The sequence below is a fragment of the Lithobates pipiens genome, unplaced genomic scaffold (assembly GCF_037356315.1).
Source record: "Lithobates pipiens isolate NorthernLeopardFrog02 unplaced genomic scaffold, aLitPip1_a1.2 Scaffold_27, whole genome shotgun sequence".
Classification (NCBI taxonomy): domain Eukaryota; kingdom Metazoa; phylum Chordata; class Amphibia; order Anura; family Ranidae; genus Lithobates; species Lithobates pipiens.
Window position 1 is genome coordinate 192,132,202 of NW_027507788.1, and position 21,867 is coordinate 192,154,068.

The window sequence follows — 21,867 nt, forward strand, 5'->3', positions numbered from 1 at the left end:
ACACATACATACATACATACATACAGACACACATACACACATACAGACACACATACATACATACAGACACACGTACATACATACATACAGACACACATACATACATACAGACACACATACATACATACAGACACACATACATACATACAGACACACATACATACATACAGACACACATACATACAGACACACATACATACATACAGACACACATACATACATACAGACACACATACATACATACAGACACACATACATACATACAGACACACATACATACATACAGACACACATACATACAGACACACATACATACATACAGACACACATACATACAGACATACAGACACACATGCACACACATACATACATACAGACAGACAGACATGCACACATACACATACAGACACACATGCACACATACACATACAGACACACATGCACACATACAGACACACATGCACACATACAGACACACATGCACACACATACATACATACAGACACACATGCACACACACACACACATACACATAAATAAAGCCTTTTTAAAACGAATCTAGCTTGTAGTACAGTACCTTTCCATTCCATTTCCTCATTCAGCCGGGTACTGCACTGTAGGGGGAAGCAGAGAGCACAGCACACTCCTCTGCACTTTACTTTCACTTTTGAAGCCGACGGAGCTTCACACAGTGCCGGGGATCGGCTCATTTGACAGCCCTGATCCCGCAGCACACCAGGCGGGCCGTTCAAAACCGGACTGCGGGCCGCGATTGGCCCGCGGGCCGGACTTTGGACATGCCTGCTCTATAGTATAGGACTCTAGAGGCCGGCTTCCTAGCATTAACTAAAGTAGAAACTACTGAAGCTGACAGCCCATGGTCCTTTAGAATGTGGGTCTCAATAGCCAAACCGTTAAATTTAGCGTTTGTAAGTTAGGATGGAATACCAGACCTTGCAAGAGGTTTGGCCACAGTGGTAGGGTCCAAAGGTCCCTACCGCCATCTTTATGATCTCGGCAAACCAAGATCTCCTGGGCCATGCTGAGGTTACCAGAATCACCTCTGTCCCTTCTTGCTTGATCCTGAGAAGATGACGCGGAAGCAGTAGAACAGGAGGGAACGCATAGATCAGTGAAAACTGATCCCACGGAAAGACCAAGGCATCTGTTGCGTATGCCATCGGATCCCTTATCCTTGACACAAAGTTGTTGATCTTGTTGTTGGACTTGGACACAAACCGATCGACGTCCGGAACTCTCCATTTTTTTACATATTTACAGAAAGATGTTGGGATGAAGGGACCATTCTGTCAGGAACAATTGTTGGCGACTCAAGCAGTCCACCTGCCAATTCTCTATCCCAGGAATGAAAATTGCTGATCAGCAAAGAATGTTGTTTTCTGCCCAAGAAAGAATATGATTCACCCTTTCTGGGACGCACAACTTCTCATGCCCCCTTGGTGATTGATATAGGCCAACGCTGTGGCATTGTCAAATTGGATTTTGACAGGACAATTTTGTAGTCTGGACGTCCAGGCCTCCAGGGCCAGGCATACTGCCCGACTCTCTAGAATATTGATGGGCAAGGTCATTTCTGTTGACCCCCCAGGTCACCAGAACTAGAGTCCCCTCCATTACTTTTCTGGGGACAACCCAAAATTTGAGATTTTCTTTTACTTTCACTTTCAATGATAATGGTAAATAGGTCAAATAGAGAGGGGGAATCTCCTTAAACGGGGCACAGACAGCAATAAAAACTGACAAAAGTTCTAATCTCTCTGTACTCTATACAAATCTTAAAAAAAAGTTTTGCCTTTAGATATATTAATATATTTTCAAATGTACACCACACATTTACTAGTGATAACTGCTCATACACTCTGCTTCAGGGACGGGAGGGATGCACAGATACCCGTTTTTTTTTTTTTTTTTAATGAGCGAGTACGAGTTATGCTCAAGTACTCACCGATACCAATTACGATACTGTGAAGTGCAATTTGATCCCATACAAAATCAATGCGCTCAAATCACACTGCAAATTATCGCAAGTAATTTAAACAAGAATGCGATTCCTGTCACAATCACATGTGGTATCCCCGCACTGCTCGCCTGTGAACTCCAGCTGAAGCCACTATGACAAACCTGGGTTACCACAGGAGCAGTGTGGGAAACCGCATGTGATTCGGATAAAAATCGCATCGCAGTCAAATACAAATCACATTCTTTGCAGTGCGATTTGAGCCCATTCATTTTGTATGGGCTTGAATTGCACCTCAAAAGGTATCAGTTTTAGGATATGGGAGCAACTGCATGAGTACAAGTTCTCAAGCAAATTATTATTATTATACAGGATTTATATAGTGCCAACAGTTTGCGCAGCACTTTACAACATGAGGGCAGACAGTACACTTACAATACAAATCAATACAGGAGGGATCAGAGGGCCCTGTTCGTTACAGCTTACAATCTAGAAGGGAGGGTCAAGTGGAAACAAAAAGTAATAAATGTGGGGGATGAGCTGATGGAGAAAATGAAAATAGAGTTGTTAGGTGTGGGTAGGATAGGCTTCTCTGAAGAGATGGGTTTTCAAGGATAGTCTAAAAGCTAATTAAGTAGGAGATAGGCGGACAGATTGGGGGGAAGGCATTCCATAGGATTGGAGAGGCTTTGGAAAAGTCCTGGAGGCGAGAATAAGAGGATGCGACGAGGGAGCAAGAGAGCAGGAGGTCTTGAAAGGCACAAAGAGAACGAGTAGGTTGGTATTTAGAGACGAGGCTAGTGATGTAGCTGGGGGCGAAATTGTGGCAGGATTCAGACAGTGGCAGGATTTGGACAGTGATTGGACGCGTTGCTTGAAGGAGAGTTCAGTGTCCAGGTCTACACCTAGAAACTTGGCATGTGGGGATGGGCTTATAGTTGTGCCATAGATTTTGACAGAGAGATCAGGGGAAGGGGAATATGGAGGAGAAAAAATAAGTTTGGTTTTGGATAGATTGAAAATAAAATTTGAACTGCGCTAACCTGTGGTAGGTAAATTAATTATGCATAGAGAGTGACCTCACTACTGGGGTCAGAATTATACTGCCCACCAACAAGGACTCAAAGGGTCACACCACTCTTAGCCCTTGTACACACGGTCGGAGAATCCGTGCTGTCGGATAACTCCCACTGTGTGTGGTATGCATCGGACTGATTCCGTCGGAATATCCGTCGGACCAAATTTTCCAACATGTTGGGAATATTTTCCGACAAACTGGTCCGATCGGACATACTCCGATCATGTGTAGAGAATTTTGATCGGACAAAGTGCCACGCATGCTCAGATCAAATTCCTACACCAAAGCTATTGGCTACTAGCCTGAATGTAGTCCCGTCGTAACGAAATAACGTCATCACGTTCTGAATGATCGGATTTTCCGACAACTTGGTCCGACCGTGTGTATACAACAGTTTTGGACACAATCCGTCGGACAAAATCCAACGGATTTGGTTGGCAGAATGTCTGACTGTGTGTACAAGGGCTTAGACGCCCTTGATGTAAAAACAAAATTAATGTGTAGTTGTCTAATACAAAACCTGTAAAATCAAATCCCAGGTGATTGAAATATACATCAAAACCAAAACGAACACAAATTAAGTATCCAGTAATTCACACGTGTGCTAAATAAATGTGCAGGTGAAAAATGAGGGTATTAAATTGATAAATGAAAATCAATCTAAAATAAATCAAAAATAAAAACTGAAAAATTTGTCCCACAGAATAAAGTCCAGCAAAACTTATGCAGCCATATGTGAAAATAGGTGAAAAAAGATTAAATAAAAGTCCATCCACAAATATCTTCAAAAATTGTAAGCCGTTAAAATCTACCACCACCTATGTGAAGATTGGCTCCTTACCAGAAAATTCTGACCCCCAATCCAGAAGGTCACAAACAGCATAAGAATATTATAGCAGCTTCTCCAGCCATCACATTCCTCCGCTGGTACATATGGCCTCCGCCACATAAAACATGGACAACTGGCCTCCGGATAAACCCCAATCAATCCAAGCTCATGGGTGAGTACTGACGTATATAGAAAATAAGAAGGCTCCGAATAGTGTAAAACCCTAATTTTAATTGTATTAGATGAATAAAAAACACACTTACAAAAGCAGAATAAGTCAGGCCTTAAGTTGTTTGCTCAGGCCGGACGCACACCACAACAAACCCGTCCTCCCTGCATCATACACAGACACGAGGTGACTTCAGTGCGTCGCTCCGCCCTTTGATAGATTGAGTTTCAGGAAGTGGTGTGAGATCCAGACTGAGATATCTCATAGTAAATTAGTGATATGTGAGGAGACAGAGGGAGTGAGCTGAGGAGTAGAGAAATAGATTTGGGTGTCGTCAGCGTAGAGGTGGTATTGGAAGCCATGGGAGGCTATCAGTTGACCCAGGGAGGAGGTGTAGATTGAAAATAGGAGAGGTCCGAGAACAGAACCTTGGGGAACTCAAACAGAGAAAGGAAGAGGAGAGGAAGAAGTAGAGTTTTAAGAAACACTAAAGGTGCAGTTGGACAAGTAGGAAGAGAACCAGCGAAGAGTACAGTCAAGGAGACCTAAGGCGTGGAGTATTTTGAGGAAGGGGTGGTCGACCGTATCAAAGGCAACAGCAGAGGGGTCTAGGAGTAGGAGTACAGAATAGTGTTGATTGGTTTTGGCCATTAGTAGATCGTTTGTTAGTTTTAGGAGAGCAGTTTCTGTGGAGTGCTGAGGAAAGGAAATCCAGACTGAGGGGGGATCAAGACGGCTATCATTAGCTAGGTGGACGCTCAGTCAGTTGTAGACCAGACGTTTGAGGAGTTTGCATAAGGGGAGCAAGGAGATGGGTCATAGGTTGTTAAGATTGGATGGGTCCAGTGAGGGCTTTTTAAGTATGGTCTGGGAAGTGCATGTTTTAGAGAGTAGGGGAAGATACCAGAAGAGAGTGAGAGATTGAAGATGTGGGTTAGAAAGGGTAGAATAGAGCCAGACGGTGAACGTAGCATTTGTGAGGGAACAGAATCCAGAGGGCAGGTGATAAGGTGGACATTACCAAGTAGTTTAGCAACCTCGTCTATAGTGGTGGGGTTGAAAGAGGGAAGTGATTGTGCCTGTAGGCAAGTGTAAAGCGTGGAGGGTATCAGACACCCTCACGAATTGTATCAGTATTTTGTTTGAAGTGGTTGGCGATTTCCTGGGCAGTGAGTGAGTTGGCGGGTGGAGGACGAAGTAGAGAGTTGAAGGTAGAGAAGAGTTGACGGGGACGGAATGATGAATTGCTAATGAGAGTGATAAAATAGGTCTGTTTGGCAGAGAGGAGACTGGAATTGTATTTTTAGAGGGCAGATTTATATTGGTTTAAAACGGGCACTTGGTAAATGATCGTTAACGGTGCAATTCTGTTCACTAATTCATTGTATGTGGTAATATCACAACTGCAAAAAAAAGAGCAGCCTAGTGCAAGATTAGTTCAGCTTTCACAAATGAAAAGGGCAATTCTGCTTTGGGAAAGAATGACTTGACTGCAAACAACTGCAGTGACTGCAGGAATTATATAATGCAAATTACTACAGACAGAATCAACAGCTCCTGACATACATTAGCTCAACTGCCAATTCTCATCTCACCTTCTTCTTTAGGGTCATGGCACTGCGCAGATGAATTGCCAGCTGTCTGACGTATACAAATATGTGCTGATAGGAGGCCTGGACGTCCAGCGCATACATCTCGGTTAAAGTACGCTGCATAAAGTTGATCATGGGCAGGGCATTGGGAGATGTAAATTTACAGTTCTTCACATAGGAGATGTACATTTTCTGCATGAGGAAGACAACATTTATGAAATATTTAAAACAGATGCACACAGGAACGCCAACATTCATAGTAAGTAGTAAAATTACTATTGTTTATCTAGCGCTTTCCTTGTTGGAACATTTTGATATGATTACTGTTATACTCAACTGCATTTCTTAAAGCAAACAGTTAACAGGAAACCATTAACTACACAGATAAAATACATATATGAGAGCCATTTCACCTGCCAAACGATTTGTATTTCTGTCTATCCATTCCTGAGATTTGCACAGCACAGCTCTGCTTGGGAAATGTGGGAAGACCAAAATGTGTTTCTTCTAAAATAGAAGCAGTCACTTTTACCCATTCAGGGCCTATAATGGGTCATCCCTCCAGCAAGGTTTACTCACTCACCTGTGCATCCTTGCTACATCTGAGCCCTCACTTTGTTGCTGTAATCAAGGATGACTTCCTGGTATGGGAATCTCTTCCTGGTGACCCCCTCCCTGTTCTGGCCAGATGGCCAGTCATCAGGCCTCAATGCTGGTATGTAGAGAGGGCAGTGATGTCATCCCTCCAAGTAAGCTCTGACACCATCTGACATGGAAACATGGACTTCTGAAGCAAGGAGGCAGATCAGGGAGGTACATATGCTTTGGTGGGAGGTAGGTCACTCTGCTCTTTCCTCTTGCCAACATGTCCCTTGTAAAAATGGGAGCACTGCAGCACAGCCGATTGTCTGCTTCTATCTATGCCAGTCTACTCTCTGCTGTGCAGGGCATTGCAATGGACAAGAGAAGATCCTGTCATTTACCCACCTGGTTCTACCTCCCTTGTCTATTCACAGAGCCCTTTGAATGCTATGGACAGAATAGGTGGGTAATTGACAAAGGTGGAGGAAAGGGCAGGAAAAAACAGGGATACCCACTGTAAGAGGGGCACATCTCTCGTTGCTGAAAGTTCGGCACCGACATTAGTATCCAGCATGAATGCACTATACCTAACAGGTCATTTATCTGCACACAGCAAAAGCCAGAAAAAAAGTTTTGTTCCTGGAGTTTTGCTTTAATTGGTCACCATAGTACTACAAAACAGGTTAAAGTGTTACTAAACACACACGTTTTAATTTACTTAATCCCTGCTATGTGGATGGTGGCACTGTAGTTATTTTAATTAAAAAAATATATATATATATCATCCAACCACCTTTTTATTAATCAATATACAGCTATCACATGACCCTGATCTTTCCCAGCCTGTCTGCAGGGAAACATTAAGCAGGAAAAACTTCAAATCTCTGCTGCTGGTCACATCTTCAAAAAACAAAACAAACAAAAAAAACACAAACAGTCTTTAGAATAGAGTAAAATAAATTAACCCTTTCACGCCTAAGCCTATTTCTGACATTTGTTGCTTACACGTTCAAATCTGTATTTTTTGCTACAAAATTACTTCGAACTAAATATTTATTTTAGCAGAGACCCTAGAGAATGTCACACGGTATTTGCGAAGCGGTCATTCAAACGCACTTTTTGGGGAAAAAAAGACACTTTCATGAATAAAAAAAATAAAAAATAAACTAAACCGTAGTTTAGCCCAATTTTTTTGAATAATGTGAAAGATGATGTTACTCTGAGCAAATAGATACCCAACATGTCATGTTTTGAAATTGCACCTGCTCGGCCACAAACTACGGTACCTAAAAATCTCCATAGGCGACGCTTTAAAAAAATGTAATGGTTACCAGGTTAGAGTTACAAAGGAAGGAGGTCTTTTGTAAGGATTATTGCTCTCACTCTAACGACCGTGGCGATACCTCACATGTGTGATTTGAGCACCGTTTACATAAGCGGACGTGACTTGCGTATGCATTTACTTTGCTCTGCGTGAGCTCGCTGGGCCGGGGGCACTTTAAAACTTTTTTTTTTTTTTTTTTAGATTGTCATCTTTTAAAAAAAAAAATATATATATAAACACTTTTATTGCTGTCACAAGGAATGTACACATCCCTTGCGACAGTAATAGGTGGCGACAGGTACTCTTTATGGAGGGATCAGAGGTCTCAAAGACCCCAAATCCCTCCTTTACACATCAAAGTATTCAGATCAGCAAAAAACGGAAATACTGTAGTTTTTTTTTTCAAAATCTGCACCACTGGCAGCCGAGTAAACCGGAAGTGACGTTGCTTTCATGTTTTTACATAGAAGACTTTAACAAAGCCATTTCCGGCTTTGTTTCAGTCTTACTCTAGCCGGCGGAAGTGCCGGATCGCCAACTGGGTTTCCCAGGGGGATGGGAGGCCCTCAGAGCGGTAGAAGGTGGCGGGACGTTTCCTCCCATTCGTTTGGGATAACAACCGAGCAGCTTTTAGCCGCATTGCTTGTTATCCCTAAAGAGCTGACCGCCCGCTCTAAACAATGGTACTGGGGTGATGCCTGCAGCTGCAGGCATCACCCCGGTATAACCCCTGAAAGCCAAGAACGCAAATGTGTGTACGGTCGGTGCTAAGGGGTTAATATCAGTAACCGGTTTTAAAATGTCATACAAATAAATATATTTGAAATCAAATCTTCATTATTTCTTGACAATAACATGGGGTGGGTGGATTTCTGCCAGTCACAGGCTGTCACATGCCCCTCCAGCCTGTGTCTTAGAATAGGAGGGAGGTGAAGCTTCCATTAATCTACATGTAATATCTCACCTTTTTGACCCCAGATCTCATATTTAAAAGGTCATGTCATGCTTTTTTTTTTTTTCTATTACAAGGTATGTTTACATTCCTTGTAATAGGAATAAAAGTGACCCACTTTAGCCCAGGAAGGATTTACCCCTTCCCGACCAGAGCGTTTTTTGCGATTCGGCACTGCGTTGCTTTAACTGACAATTGCGCGGACATGCGATGTGGTTTCCAAACAAAATTGACGTCTTTTTTTCCCACAAATAGAGCTTTCTTTTGGTCATATTTGCTCACCTCAACAATAAAAGAGCAAGAACAATTCTAAAAAAAAAACGCATTCTTTTTTACTTTTTGACATAATAAATATCCCCCGAAAATATATAAAAAAAAGTTTTTTCCTCAGTTTAGGCCGATACGTATTCTTCTACATATTTTTGGTTATACACAATAAGCATTTATTGATTGGTTTGCACAAAAGTTCTAGGGTCTACAAAAGAGGGGATAGTTTTTTTTTTTTTTACTAGTAATGTCGGCGAGCAGCGATTTTTATCGTGACTGTGACATTATGGCGGACACATCGGACAATTTTGACACATTTTTGGGAACACTGTTATTAATACAGCAATCACTGCTAAAAAATTGCATTGATTACTGTAAAAAGGTCACTGGCAGTGAAGGGGTTAACCACTGGGGGGCGGGGAGGGGTTAAGTGTATCATAGGGGCGTTTTTTTAACTGTCTGGGGGCGTGGCTGTGTGTCACACCACACTGATCGCTGCTCCCGATGACAGGATCAGTGTGCTCTCATTGGGCAGAACGGGGAGATGTTTACATCGACATCTCCCCGTTCTTGAGCTCCATGACACGATTGCGGGTATCCCCACGGCAATCGAGTCAGCGGGACCCATGGGCACAGAGCTCGTGGCAGGCGTGCACGGCACTCGTGGCAGGCGCGCGTGGGCACAGCGGTAAATTCAAAGTAACGTACGGGTACGTTACTTAGCCCAGCCATGCCATTCTGCCGACGTATAAGTACAGGAAGACGGTCGGGAATCAGTTAAACAGTGTCCAACAAATTATAAGTAAAATAAATAAGAAAAAAAAATGTTTTCTTTAAAAGGACCCCGACCCAACAAACCCGTGCGCAGACGCAAATGCATACACGAGCAGTGCCCGCATATGAAAACGGTGTTCAAACCACACGTGAGGCATCGCCGTGATCGCTACAGCGAGAGCAATTTACTCAGCGTAACATTATCTTTCACAAACATAAAAAATATTCTATTTGGTGGGGATGGGGAACATTTTTTACCATCTACATTTTAAACAAAGCAAAATCCCCAAAAAAGCCCCAAAGCAGATGGGGAATATGCTTTTAACCAAGGAGTATTTTTAATGCATATTGCTGGCATATATCGGTTTGACTAACTTAATTTCCATGAAGGTGATATGGGTGTACAATCTATCTTTACAAGGCAGCCCATCCCAAGAAAAAGCTCAAGTGGCTGTTGTAAAGTGTGAACACAAATAGATCCGTGTGCGCATGGAGGTGCATTTTTTGGAGCATTAGGCAGATGCGTTGTCAAGCATCAACATGCATTTGCTCTGTGTGTCGACATGTTTTATTAACAAGCATTTTTAATGCATTTTCCCCCTTTTAAGATTTGGAGTGGAGCGTTAACAGCCATTAAATAAGGCTAGTTTAACTCTGTCACCAATGCACATTGACTTATATGGGCCTCCAAAAGCACTAAAAACAGAGCAAAAAAAAACAAAAAGATTGCATTTCTCAAAATGCACTGTAAGTCCCGAGATAGGAAACAGACAATATTTTTATTTGGGGGAATTTGGAGATTTTAGCGCATTGCAACATGTGCATTAAAGAGCTACAGTGTAATTGTGCCCTTTAGGATCTTACCTTCAGAACTGGGTTGAGATACGTGTCTTGCCTGTGTCTGCAGACCTTATTTAGCACCAAGAATGCTAAAACTCTGACAGTTTCTTCTCCTGTACTCCAAAGAACAATGGCTTGCTGCACAAAGGAAAATTCATGATCACTACAAACACCTTAAAATGAAATAACTCAAAAAGTGAAGATTAGGGAATATGTAAAAAGGTTAATATTGCTAGTAGTAGTAATCTTACAACATGTGACTGGGCCTAGGAACACTCTTTCTGTTGGCTTATATCCGCAATGTCAGTACATCTACACAATGTCCCACCCTCTCTACTATACTCAAGAATTGGAGGGTTCTGCTTTTATTAATCAAGCTTAAAACAGATCAAAGGTTAAAGAAAACGATCCCCTTTGCACCTTTCCATCCTGTTACATACATAATTGTTCATTCGGCCCCAAACCTTTAGTGCCTTGTTCAGAGCTTAGGAGTGAATGAAGAATGACAGTTGTAAACACAGACCATTGCTTCCTATAATAGTTATTAAATACACATTTAGTATGTAACTGTATTCTTCTGTGACTTGCCAAAAACACGAGTGATATCCATCTTTCATTTTTACATAAATAGCATTTGTGAAATGTCTTTTTCTACTCACATTTCTTGCAAACACAAAAGCATACAATTGCTTCACTTAATTAATGCACCACATACTAGCTCATTATGAAATACTTACCTTAGAATGAGGCCCCCGACATCTGGCGCGATCCACGCCAAGGGAGCCGACATGTTCCCTCAGCGTTTCTTCCGGGGTATCGCGGCTCCGTCGCTGTGAGTGGCCGGAGCCACGATATCGTCACTCCCGCGCATGCGCACGGGAGATTTATTCCCGGCAGGGTCCGGCGTCTGCCGGACTTTCAGCCGAGAGTCCCCTTGGTGTGTGCACTGCTGCCGTCAGCGGAGCACTGCGAGGGGAATACCTCCTAAACCATGCAGGTTTAGGAGATATTTTCTTTACCTAGAGGTAAGCCTTATTATAGATATAGGATGGCCATCTGGCGAACGTATTGTATCAATAATCTAGAGTGCTGGGCAGTATATGGTTATTGCTGGATGGAGGAAGCGAAGGGAGGTATACAGGACGCTCTAAACGCCACAGACCTGCTGAAATAGAGCGAGTGCGGCGAATAAGGAGGGGTGAGAAGGAACCTGATCGCTTGTATAATCCGGGGTCCGCCGTGACCATCAATGTCCCAGCATATAAGCTTAAAGTGGTTGTAAACCCTTACAACACACTTTGACCTACAGGTAAGCCTAGATTAAGGCTTACCTGTAGGTCCAATAAATATCTCCTAAACCTATACTGTTTAGGAGATATTTGCCGAAGACAGGCACCGCTGTCTACGGCGCACTGAGCGTGGCACCGTCAACGACGGAGATGCCGCGCGTGTCAGCTCCCGTGCGCATGCTGAATGACAGCGGCGGAGCTGCGAGACCCCACCAAGAAGATGGATGCTCCGGACTACAGGGGACAGCGGTGACTTCGCTGGCTCCTGTGTCAGGTAAGTGACACATAATGGGCTAGTATGCGATGCACAGTAGTCCATTATGCTTTACCTTTGCAGGGAATGAAAGAGGAAGTAAACTCATCAGGGTTTACTTCCTCTTTAATAAGAAGTTTTAGTGTGATGTGGAGTTATTTGTGATTTGGCTTATCTTTTATGAAGTTCATGTGAGTGCACTGGAATTGGTTTATTTCATTAAAGAGTTTGTTGAAAATGTATTACGCTATTGGAGGCTTCCTTTTATTTTGCAGGGTTATATACACACGAATACCATCAAGGAGGGGCCAATGTGTATGGGCTTCGCAAGTTTGATGATCCTGCAATTATAACTCTGTTTAGAGGGTTGAAAGCCTTATCAGCCAAGCACGAAAGTGTTTGGCTTAATAGCTGGTGAGTGCATTCACATTGGGGTATTCACAGTCACTGAAGGTGTGGTGAAGGATTAACTGTCTCATTTGGACACTAACCATCATTTTCATGTGGATTACTGCTGTTGAACTTTTTTATTACACTATTTTTATTAAATTTTTTTCACTTGATATTTTTTTATTTAATTTTGCTTTACCTGATTAAGTTTGGGCATAAACGCATGTTTTTATCGTATATCATTTGCACATTCAGCACTTTATATTTATATGTGAGTGTATTTATGCATGTTTTTGGTATACGTGTCATGTGAGATATAATTAGATCTATGTTGTGAGTTATTTGCACATTTGAGCGCTATATGCTTTTTTGAATTTTCCACTTGAGGAAAGGATTATTGCACCAATATTAACACACTTTTTTGTATAAGTAGCAGCTTAGATTATAGGGTGAGGTTGTGTTCAGCGCAGTGGTGATACACGTTGGTAGAGGGAATTAGTTGTGTTGTATCAGTTTTTTAAACTTTCAGCTGCTCTGTTATCAGCATGATAACTTCTGACAAGTTCTCCGACAGAGGAAATAAAAAGCAGCTAGAAATCTGTGTCGAGGAGGGAACTTGGAGACCAATAAGCAGAGAGCTTGTCTACTCACAGCACAGCTCTGAAAGTATCTTTGTTCCTCTGAGTAAGTGTGTGGGTGTTGGTGGTGGGGGGGTTCCTTTCCTCCAATCAGCTCACAAACAGTGTATGCACAGATTGCTGAAACAGGAAGAAAACTTTCTAATACAATGTGCTCCTTCTAAAGAGTCTAAAAAGCTCAAGACAGCAGATAAACATGCTAAACATACCTAGGAGGATTTGTTTCATCTGTATGTACCAGCTGAGGCTGTTCACTTCACTGGGTATATGATGTGAGGGTTTACATCCTCTTTAAAGGAAACTTGAAATCTAACGCAGTGTTTCTCAACTCCAGTCCTCAAGGTGCCCCAACAGGTCATGTTTTCAGGATTTCCCTCAGAAGAAACGGCTGTGGTAATTACCAAGCAGTGAAACTAATCGAATCACCAGTGCAAAAAAATGGAGAGACTGAAAACCTGACTTGTTGGGGCGCCTTGAGGACTGGAGGTGAGAAACACTGATATAACTTACCTTTAAGAGCTGACGAGTGTGTTTCGGGAAGCACAGGTAAAAATTCACAGTGTTGATCACATGCTGAAGAAGAGCTGCACCAACCGTGGCTTCTGTCAGACAAGTCAGGAGCTGAGAAAAATGAAATTATGCAGTTATACATAGCCATTCTTAACCCAGATAGCGTCACAATTTACTATTGTACAGTGGCGGCTGGTGAAGTTCCCTGTATTCCTGTTCCCTGTATTCCACCCATAGTGTCAGGGGTATACAGCTCAGCATCAAAGGACAGGGTATACAGCCCAGCATCACAGAACAGGGTATACACGTGGCTGGAGGATCAGAGAGGCTGAGAGATAGTATGATGATGATCCTTTCTCCTGTCCTGTAATCAAACTGTACAGCTATATACACCCACATCTTCCTTCCTGACAGTATATGGAGACCTTCCTCCATCATCACTGTGACTGCAGAAGTGCAGATTTACATCATCTGTCCTGTTAATATGTATACAGGACAGATGATGCATATCTGCAGTTAGTGATGATAGAGGAATGTCTCCACATACAGGAAGGAAGATGGAAGCACTGGCTGCTCTGGTGGGGAGAGAAATGTGAAGTGGCGGCTGTCAGTGCTGGGAAAATCATCAACATCATCAATCCACCATGTCCAGCTGAGGCCCCGTGGGTGGCACTGAGAAGTAACTTGGCTTACCGTCCATTCCATCAGGCCGTGCTGTCCGAGTGGTGGGGAAACCGGAAGTGACGGTTCCTCGATAAGCCCTGTCTACCGTCTTCTGGACATGTCAAACAGGTGCAACAGGGTGGTATGGAAACATGAATGATTTGATGTAGAGTGGGGACTGGGAATGTAAACAGGACACATGGCCTGCGCCCTATTTACACTCCAAACAAAGCTTTTCAGCACCAATCACCTGATAGCAACAGTCAAGCTTCTAGTGGACAGCTCAGTGTCTGGTAACAGGATGCCCTTAAAAGCTCCTCCCCCCCATGTCCAGGTTTGGGGGGCGGTGCCCGAGCGCCCCCTATTGATGGGCCTCCACTGCTACTGTACTACTATTAGGATAAGTCCAAAATATTAGGATTTTGGGTTTACCTGTAAAATCCTTCTTTGAGTATATCACACGAAACAGAGGAGTTCGGTTGGGTTATGCTGCCAGTTTTAAGTGAATAGACACTAGCCAAAAAAAATTAAGAATCCATGCACAGGGAGTGCTTTGTAGCAAGCACTGAGGAACAGACTACATAGGTGGGAACTCTGTGTCCTATGATGTACCCAAAAAAAAAAAGAAAAAAAAGGACTTTACAAGTTAACCAAAAATTCTTCATTTGTAAGCATACATCACAGGACACAGAGGACGTAGACCTTCATGTCCAAAAAGCACTGACCATGAAGGGTGGTCAACACCACAAGGCCAACATGCCAAAAACCCAAAAATGGAGCAGAACAGCTCTGCAAAACCACTGTGAAAAGAGAAACCACCTTAGATAGTAAAGAGGACGGAGGCCTCTACATTACCTTAACCTGGTAAAGAGCCAAGAAAAGTTACTTAGAGAAGAGACAAAATAGAAAGCACACACACACAGTCTGTACTAAAAAACACACTAAACAGTCTCAGTGGGAGAAATCATGGGCCCAAAGATGATCCATGCAATTCCCGCAGCCCCTGGAACCTATCAGGGGGGATCCATTCTGATACAGAAGAAAGAGACAAGTAGGGCTCTGGAGTTACTGGAATCTCACTGCTGGAACGGTTTATTAATGTATCACACTTGCATGTAATAAAACTGTGTCCAGTCCAAATGGGTTAGAAGGACTATAGAGCAGCAAACGTTAATACAACCATCAGGGTCTGGCTGATCATACAGCAGCAACACGGAAATGAGCACATCAGTATAACCCCTTCCCGCCGAGCGTACGCAGATGTGCGTACTCGGCTTCCGGGGGGGTATACCGGGATGATGCCCGCACCTGCAGGCATCATCCCGGTAACGTTTTTTTCAGCGGGCGATTGGCTTTCCAGCCATAACAACCTAAGCGGCTAAAAGCCGCTCGGCTGTTATGCCAGAGGAGCGGGAGGGGACGTCCCCCCCTCCCGCCGCTGTTACCGGGAGCGGGAGCACCGATTCCACATCCGAGGCCTCCGGATGCTGGGAACGTAATCGGCTTCGTTCCAGTATCCCAATAGTAAACACGGAAGCGACGTCATGACTTCCTGCTTACTCGGCTGCCAATGGCGCTGGTTTTAAAAAGATAAACGGTATTCAGAATCGCCGTTTTCGGCGTTCTGAATACATTGAAGTGTAAAGGAGGGATTTGGGGTCTTTTAAACCCCCGATCCCTCCATAAAGAGTACCTGTCACCACCTATTACTGTCACAAGGGATGTTTACATTCCTTGTGACAGCAATAAAAGTGATCAATTTTTATTTTATTTTTTAAAACAATTTATTCATTTTCAAATAAATACAAAATTTTTTTTAAAGCGCCCGCTGTCCCCGCGAGCTCGCGAAGCAAAGAAAACGCATACGGAAGTCGCGCCCGCATATGTAAACGGTGTTCAAGTCACACATGTGAGGTATCGCCGCGATCGTCAGAGCGAGAGCAATAATTCTAGCACTCGACCTCCTCTGTAACGCTAACCTGGTAACCGTAAAAAAAAATTAAAGCGTCGCCTATTGAGATTTTTAGGTACCGTACTTTGTCGTCAATCCACGAGTGCGTGCAATTATAAAGTGTGACATGTTTGGTATCTATTTACTCGGCGTCTTGCGCAAATCGTACCACTCAAAATACACAAATTCAAAATAATATAAATATGTGCATACATACAATGCCGTGAAAAAAAAAAATATATAGTCCAAAAAACAGCACGCATAAAAATATATAAAAAATATATTAAAAAAATGGAAAAAAGGTTTAATGATAGAATAATAAAATGTCCGCTACTCAAGGCTCCCAGAACTCTCACCTTTAAACGAAGTGAATAAGCAAATCAAACAAACTCCAGGATTCTCTTATTTCATTCATAAATAATAAATAATAGCCATCAGGAAATCCAAAGGAGGGATGCAATGATACAATTCCGCCACTAGAGGGCCAGTCCCAGCTTCCAGAATAGGTGAAATGGATCTTCACTTCTATTTCACAGTGTATGGCTCAAAATAAGAGAGAGGAGGGGGAGAGAGAGAGAAACGGGAGACTTCCATAGTGTAGTAGTTTAAAAAACGGCAGGTAGATTTATTAAAAAGCAGTAAAGACTCTCACATTTTAATTGCAAAAACAAGCACAATCAGGAAGAGGGTATAATGACAACTTCCTCCCGCCTTACTCTACTTCCGGTTCGTCCTCTGGATTGACCAGAGGACGAACCGGAAGTAGAGTAAGGCGGGAGGAAGTTGTCATTATACCCTCTTCCTGATTGTGCTTGTTTTTGCAATTAAAATGTGAGAGTCTTTACTGCTTTTTAATAAATCTACCTGCCGTTTTTTAAACTACTACACTATGGAAGTCTCCCGTTTCTCTCTCTCCCCCTCCTCTCTCTTATTTTGAGCCATACACTGTGAAATAGAAGTGAAGATCCATTTCACCTATTCTGGAAGCTGGGACTGGCCCTCTAGTGGCGGAATTGTATCATTGCATCCCTCCTTTGGATTTCCTGATGGCTATTATTTATTATTTATGAATGAAATAAGAGAATCCTGGAGTTTGTTTGATTTGCTTATTCACTTCGTTTAAAGGTGAGAGTTCTGGGAGCCTTGAGTAGCGGACATTTTATTATTGTTCTATCATTAAACCTTTTTTCCATTTTTTTATATATTTTTATGCGTGCTGTTTTTTGGACTATATATATATATTTTTTTTTTCACGGCATTGTATGTATGCACATATTTATATTATTTTGAATTTGTGTATTTTATTTGAGTGGTACGATTTGCGCAGGACCCACCCCTTTATATTCATTATTTGATAGTTTGTGCTCACTATTTTGTCCTGCTGCATTTTTTAGTTAGCATTTGCACTTTATATCACTCAGGCTCTTTTTCACAGCATCTGTGTTTCATTATATCTGATTTTGGATTTTGTTCCACTTTAGTCACTTATTACCACTTAGCGGCGCGAAGGCTGACCACTTTTATTTACTCGGCGTAACATTATCTTTCACATTGTGCAAAAAAAATGGGCTAATTTTACTGTTTCGTTTTTTTTTTTAATTCATGAAAGTGTCCCTTTTCCCAAAAAGTTGCGTTTAAAACACCGCTGCGCAAATACCGTGTGACATAAAATATTGCAACAATCGCCGTTTTATTCTCTAGAGTCTCTGCTAAAAAAATATATATAATGTTTGGGAATTGCAAGTAATTTTCTAGCAAAAAATATGGATTTTAACTTGTAAACACCATATGCCAAAAATAGGCTTAGTCATGAAAGGGATAAGACACAAGGTGGGCAGATCTGCTGCACGTACAGCCACAAGCAGAGGCAACTAGCTGTGATGCCAGGTGTGGGTGGGGTTGTTATGCGTTTCAGGGGCTCTGCCTCTATCTCAAGTTAAGAAAGGGAGTGGAGCCCCTGAAAAGCAGAGAGTCACCAGGGCATCTATAGCAAACTCCTGAGGGTCCCTGGTTTCCAGTTTGTTGTTGAATTTAAACTCCAATAGATCCACATGGGTGCAAAAAAATCCTCCTTTGACACAAAGGAAGTGGAGGATTGTGCCCCTGAAACAGTGGAAATACCAGATAACTGCAGGGCGTCACAACTAATCTGACCCCAAGGGAGCCACTGCAGGGTGTTTATTGCAGTCGGTCCTCCCTACCTGATAAAGGGATTTGGAGGCCCCCCCCCCCAAACCCTCTGTATACGTGAGGCCAGGGCTTGTGAAGGGTTAAACAGGGCTGTGAAAACCCCAGAGGGCAGTGGACACACAGCTGAGAGGAGTGTCAGCCCAAGACGGTACACTTATTTGGTAGTCAATAAACAAATCCCAATACTTGCTGTGGGTTGTAGGTAGACGAGAAGGCAGTGATCATGCAAGACACGTGCCCTGCACCCAGTTAGGTGCCTGCGTAAACACATGCAATGAGATGGCCACACTGGATCGCCCTTTTGTCACACTGCCACTACGGTGTAAACTGCCCAGACAACGATCTACTACACAGGAAACCATGTCACTGGAAAAGGCACTATCAAAATGATAAAAAAATTAAAAGCCATCTTGCATTCTTAGAACTCAGCTGAAGGAAGGCAAAAAAAAACCTCATAAAAAATGAACTTCTTGAACTGTGAAACAACAGCTCCTGGCACCCTAAAGTACCTACCTCTCCCGTAAAAGCACTAGATTCAAGGTTTTGCAAATTTACTCTACGATAATTGTACTTTTAGAAAATTTGCAGCCCCGCAACAGGAATATCCTAGAATACCAAAATTATTGATACAAATTATTTTGATACAGAAAACAATATAGCTGCCACTGCCCAGCTTGTACAGGGCTGGTCCAGTCCTAAAACACCCCCCCCCCCCCCACCTCTATAAAGTCAGGTAAGACAGTTTATTTATGAAATGGAGTGTATATAATCACACCAGCTCTGTACAACCCATACAGCGAAAGCATACCATCTTCCAAAATCAATTTATAGTTTTTATGCACTAGGCATGCCCTAATTCTGGGCGGCAGTTCCGTTATTAGGGGCTGTTTGCGACTAGATAAAGGCAGACACAGCAGGGGTTCCCTGCGATTAGCTGCTGGTGGGAAGCTCCACTGAAAACACAAGGTGACTGACAGCTCCCGCTGGTATTCACGGCCACCCACATATAATCATTTAGGCAGTGAATACCTGAAAATGATCGATCCTGGACGCAGGTTGCCTGCTGATCATTGCAAGTAATTGATTTGTGAGCATTTACATGTGAGCAGCCGCGAATTGCTGTGGGAGCTGTCAACTTCTCATCGATTTCAATGGATCGTCCCTCCCGCAACAAATCTCTATGGGACCTGGTCAAGAAAAGAAAGCGCATTAGTCATGAACGTTACTTTTAGGCCTCCCCTTGCAGACAAAGCAGAATCTGTCAAGCAGATCCACCTGCCCAGCAGGGGATCTACGCTGATCCACACTGGGCATAGCGGAGTAGACACAGACCGCTGTTCTCTGACTGGCTGTCCGTTTCCATCCGACTCATCTGCTCCACCAGACAGATGGCAAAACGTATTCCCATCCCACTGTTTTTAGCAACACATGTCCGCTGACATCCGCTGCTCCAAGAGAACAATGGGTTGTCCGATTTCCAACTACCAGAAACATCTGACCTCCGATTGCCAAAAGGGTTTTGCCACCAAATAAGTCATGTTTGGGAAGGGGTCAAATACTTATTTCACTCATTAAAATGTAAATCAATTTTTAGCTTTATTGAAATGCCTTTTTCTGGATTTTTTTGTTATTCTGTCTCTCACTGTGAAAATAAAACTACCATTAAAATTATAGACTGATCATTTCTTTGTCAGTGGGCACACGCACACAAAATCAGAAGGGGATCAAATACTTTCCCATGTGTGTATGTCTCTGAGATTGTCAGAGTTGGCCTACCACAGTAAATGCACAGTGGCGGGGTGGCAAGTGGTTGAAGGGACACAACTACCACTTACGATTCTGAGGCTAAACAAAGGCAGGGAAATCTGTATTAGAGGTACTAACAGAACTCCTGCCTGCTAAAGCAATTTGATTCTTTTAAGCAAAGACATAAAGGTGGCAATCCTGCTGCAAAATAAAAACTTCCTGCAAAGGATACAGGGTAGCAGGGCGCAGTGAACAATAGGGAGGCGCCTCATGGAGGCAGATTTGCCAGGTTGGCAAATACCGCCACCATACGGCAGGTCTTGTGCTCAGTCCTGAGCACACTGATCCTTTTTTCCCCCCGTCTTGCCATGCTGACACAATCTCTCTGCATGGTGAACCTACTATAGTCTAGTTCAGGGGTAGGCAACCCCCGACACGCAAGGCCTCTTTAGCCGGCACTCGACTCCCTCCCCATCAGCAGAGCAGTGCAGGGAAGAGTCAGTGAGACACTAATGCATTCCAATTTAAGAATTTCCCGCGCTGCACCTGCACCATTGTAAAATATGTGAAACATTGGGGGTTATTTACTAAAGGCAAATCCACTTTGCACTACAAGTGCACCTGAAAGTGAACTTGGAAATGCAGTCGCTGTAGATCTGAGGGGGACATGCAAGGATATATATATTAAAAAAAAAACAAAAAAAAAAAAACACCACAGCCTTTTAGCTTGCACATGATTGGATGATAAAATCAGCAGAGCTTCCCTTAATTTCAGATGTTCCCCTCAGATCTACAGCGACTGCACTTCCAAGTGCACTTGCAGTGCAGAGTGGATATGCCTTAGTAAATCAACCCCATTGCTTGGGTCTAACCTTGCTGTAGCTGCAATTGTCAGCATTTGTGATGGAGAAGAGATAGGGTGCAGTTGTGCTGGGGGGGGGGGGGGGCGGCACCTGTTTCCAGGAGGAGGCCTATTTTTGGCCACTGCTAAAGCCAAATAACAGTCCTGCTAGCCCCACCCACCATCTGGAGGAAATGACTCGATTGGTTGCCACTACCAATCTCAGAAAGAAGAGATTTCACTATGATTGAGAAAAACACAGGAGACAGTTTGTGGAATTAATGTTGAGCTTCTGGGAAGCTTGTTGAAAATGATTCATGAACCTTTGCGTCACTTACTAATGAACCCCGGCACTGTGCCCCTTTAAAGTGGAAGTAAACCGTTCTATCGTTTTCAGTCAAGGAAGCTGCCATCTTGGCCTCTAATGATTCTTCAACTGCCATAATGCTGCACATGTGATCAGTTATGAAACCAGCCATTGGATGGTTTGAAAGTTTGGTTGAGAGCACAACAAATGTGAAAGTTAGCATTTCCGGCATGCCGGTGTTCAGCGCAATGAAAAATCACACCCAACTTCTGTAGCGGTGCATTTTTTCTCAACTATTGATCCTGCACACAGGCCCACTGCTTTCAGAAAATGCCTGACCTGAGCTCATCATTGCACATCCAATCCAGATGCTTGTATGCGACATCACATACAAGCACGTGGGTTGAATGCAAGAGGTGGATCAGCAGAATGAGTGTGCCAGGATAGGTAGATGTGTCATCTCTGTTTCCTTTCACCACTCTACATATCACACATATCATAGATGAGCAGGAGGGGTTCAGAGGTGGGACAGAAGAGCAGATGTGTAGGGAGGTACAGTGGTGGAAGAGATGAGAAGGGGGTTCAGCAGTGGGACAGAAGAGCAGGGGTGTATAGTGATGAGGCAGATGAGCGGGGGGGGGGGGGTTCAGTGTTGGGCCAAATGAAAAGAGGGTTCAGTGGTGGGACAGAAAAGTGGGGGAATA

At 43.2% G+C, this 21,867-nt stretch overlaps 1 protein-coding gene across 1 annotated transcript in view; it reads right to left on the reverse strand.

Annotated features, from left to right (window-relative positions):
* The window catches only part of NOC2L (NOC2 like nucleolar associated transcriptional repressor), a 224,624-nt gene that overhangs the window by 174,138 nt on the left and 28,619 nt on the right, over positions 1–21,867 (reverse strand). The window contains exons 8-10 of the mRNA XM_077458080.1: positions 13,466–13,576; positions 10,410–10,523; positions 5,650–5,838 (exon numbers count right to left, since the gene is read on the reverse strand). Coding sequence (XP_077314206.1) covers positions 5,650–5,838; positions 10,410–10,523; positions 13,466–13,576 — 414 coding nt within the window. The remainder of the gene's footprint in view (positions 1–5,649; positions 5,839–10,409; positions 10,524–13,465; positions 13,577–21,867) is intronic.